The sequence below is a fragment of the Ursus maritimus genome, unplaced genomic scaffold (assembly GCF_017311325.1).
Source record: "Ursus maritimus isolate PB19 unplaced genomic scaffold, ASM1731132v1 scaffold_32, whole genome shotgun sequence".
In the NCBI taxonomy this organism is placed as follows: domain Eukaryota; kingdom Metazoa; phylum Chordata; class Mammalia; order Carnivora; family Ursidae; genus Ursus; species Ursus maritimus.
The window spans coordinates 24,629,862-24,631,587 of NW_024425786.1; the positions used below are offsets into that span (position 1 = coordinate 24,629,862).

Genomic DNA, 1,726 nt, shown 5'->3' on the forward strand with positions numbered 1-1,726 from the left:
ACACACCAAGTGAGGCCCCATAGTCTGCTAAAGTAGAAGGCAACTTTAGACTCCAAACTCCTGGAGCCCCATGGCTCCTGAGGTTCCAGACTGCATGAAGTCAATTCTGCTATCTTCGAAAAGCAACCTGACCTCTCTGGGCCTGCTTTCTTACCTGTATATTGAGGTACTCTCTCCCATTTCCCCAACTTAACTGGCTCTGGCAGGTCATACCTCATTTCTCTTAGAACTCCTAATCAGCACACACCAGCTCCCCCTCTGCCCCACGTGCTGGGGATGCTCCTTCACCTCCAGTCATTAATCCTTACAAGCAAGGGTCCCCTACCCCGAATGCCTGGAACATAACCCTGGACAATCCACTCCCATATCGCAGGGAATCTGGGGTCCCTGACTCCACTCAGGCTGTAATCTAGATGCCTCAACCGAAGGCTCACCCTAAAGCTCAACCCCTCTCAGCTTTTAACCCCTTAAGGGATCTAAATCAGTCCTTTGATTCCCCCAACATGACATCTCAAGTCTAGATCCCTTCAGAACTCTAATCCAACTCAGACTTCCCCCGATCTCCAATTGGACCCTCTCCCAAACGCCTGGGCAGAACCCCAGACGCCGGCCAGGACCCCCCACACCCTCCCCAGGCCTAAGCCCACGGTCCCGCGCCAGGGCGATCCGGACCGCCGGCCGTCCTGACCTTGGAGTTCCACAGGCTCCGCCGCCAAACCCGGCCCTGCAGCTCACCTGGGTACCCTTGCCGGCCCCGGGCGGCCCCAGCAGCACTGCCCGGATGCCTTTAGGACACTCTGGGGCCGGTTCGGCTGCGGGGACGTTGGGAGCCATGGCCGCCAAGCCTCTCACCGCTCAACGCGCCAGCACACACCTCGCAGGTCCAGCGCTTCCAGTCTAGCGCGCCGCGCAAGCCACGCACGGCTCGCTCGCCGCTAACACGGGTCCGCCGCCACGTCCGTCAGGTCGCTCCGCCCGCCCCCGGGCGTGACGGACACTTCAACTTACCAACCATACAGCGAGACTGGAAAAGGCTGCTTTTGATTGGACAGAATCGGTAAGGTAGTAAGGAAGGGGCGGGCCATCATATTCCGAGGGGGGTTGGGGCTCGCAGCGGGTGTGCGGAGTGGGCGGGAAAAAGTGAAGCAAGGCCGGAGGCCAGGCTGAACTTCCAGGTTGGCTTTGACAGTTAATGACACCGGCAACTCGGCAACTCGGGTGAAGTCCTATGAAATTGCCTCTGGGACTGCAAATGGGTGAAATAAGTCTTAGAAGACAAATTGATAATATGTATCAAATATCCTTTGGCCCAACCACTGCACTTCCAGGAATTCAAGATATAGTCAAAGAAAGATATGCATGAAGATTTATGTAACAAAGATATTACTTGTAGCACTTACAACAGCCAAAAAGCCAAATAAACAAACCAAAGAACAAAACAAAAACAAAGGCAATATCCCAAATGCTCAACAAGAGACTGGTTAAATAGATTGCAACAAATTTGTATACTGAATCCCCCCCCATTGTATAAACTATTTAAACACATGGGAAAATGTTCACCAAACAGGATACAAAATTGCAGTTACAACAAAATTCCACTTTTGAGTTACAAGTGATGATCTCTGTACACTGTGATTACAGGAGCCTCTCCCCTTCTTTGTGCATGTTTATATTTTCAAAAAGTTCTATAATCAATTCCATAATAAACAGATACTACTTTTATAAT

At 51.7% G+C, this 1,726-nt stretch overlaps 1 protein-coding gene across 1 annotated transcript in view; it reads right to left on the reverse strand.

Annotated features, from left to right (window-relative positions):
* Positions 1–904, reverse strand: part of AK2 (adenylate kinase 2) — a 24,931-nt gene extending 24,027 nt beyond the window's left edge. Inside the window, exon 1 of the mRNA XM_040619210.1 lies at positions 736–904. Within this exon, the coding sequence (XP_040475144.1) occupies positions 736–834 (99 nt within the window). The 5' untranslated portion in view covers positions 835–904. The remainder of the gene's footprint in view (positions 1–735) is intronic.
* Between the last annotated feature and the right edge of the window lie 822 nt (positions 905–1,726).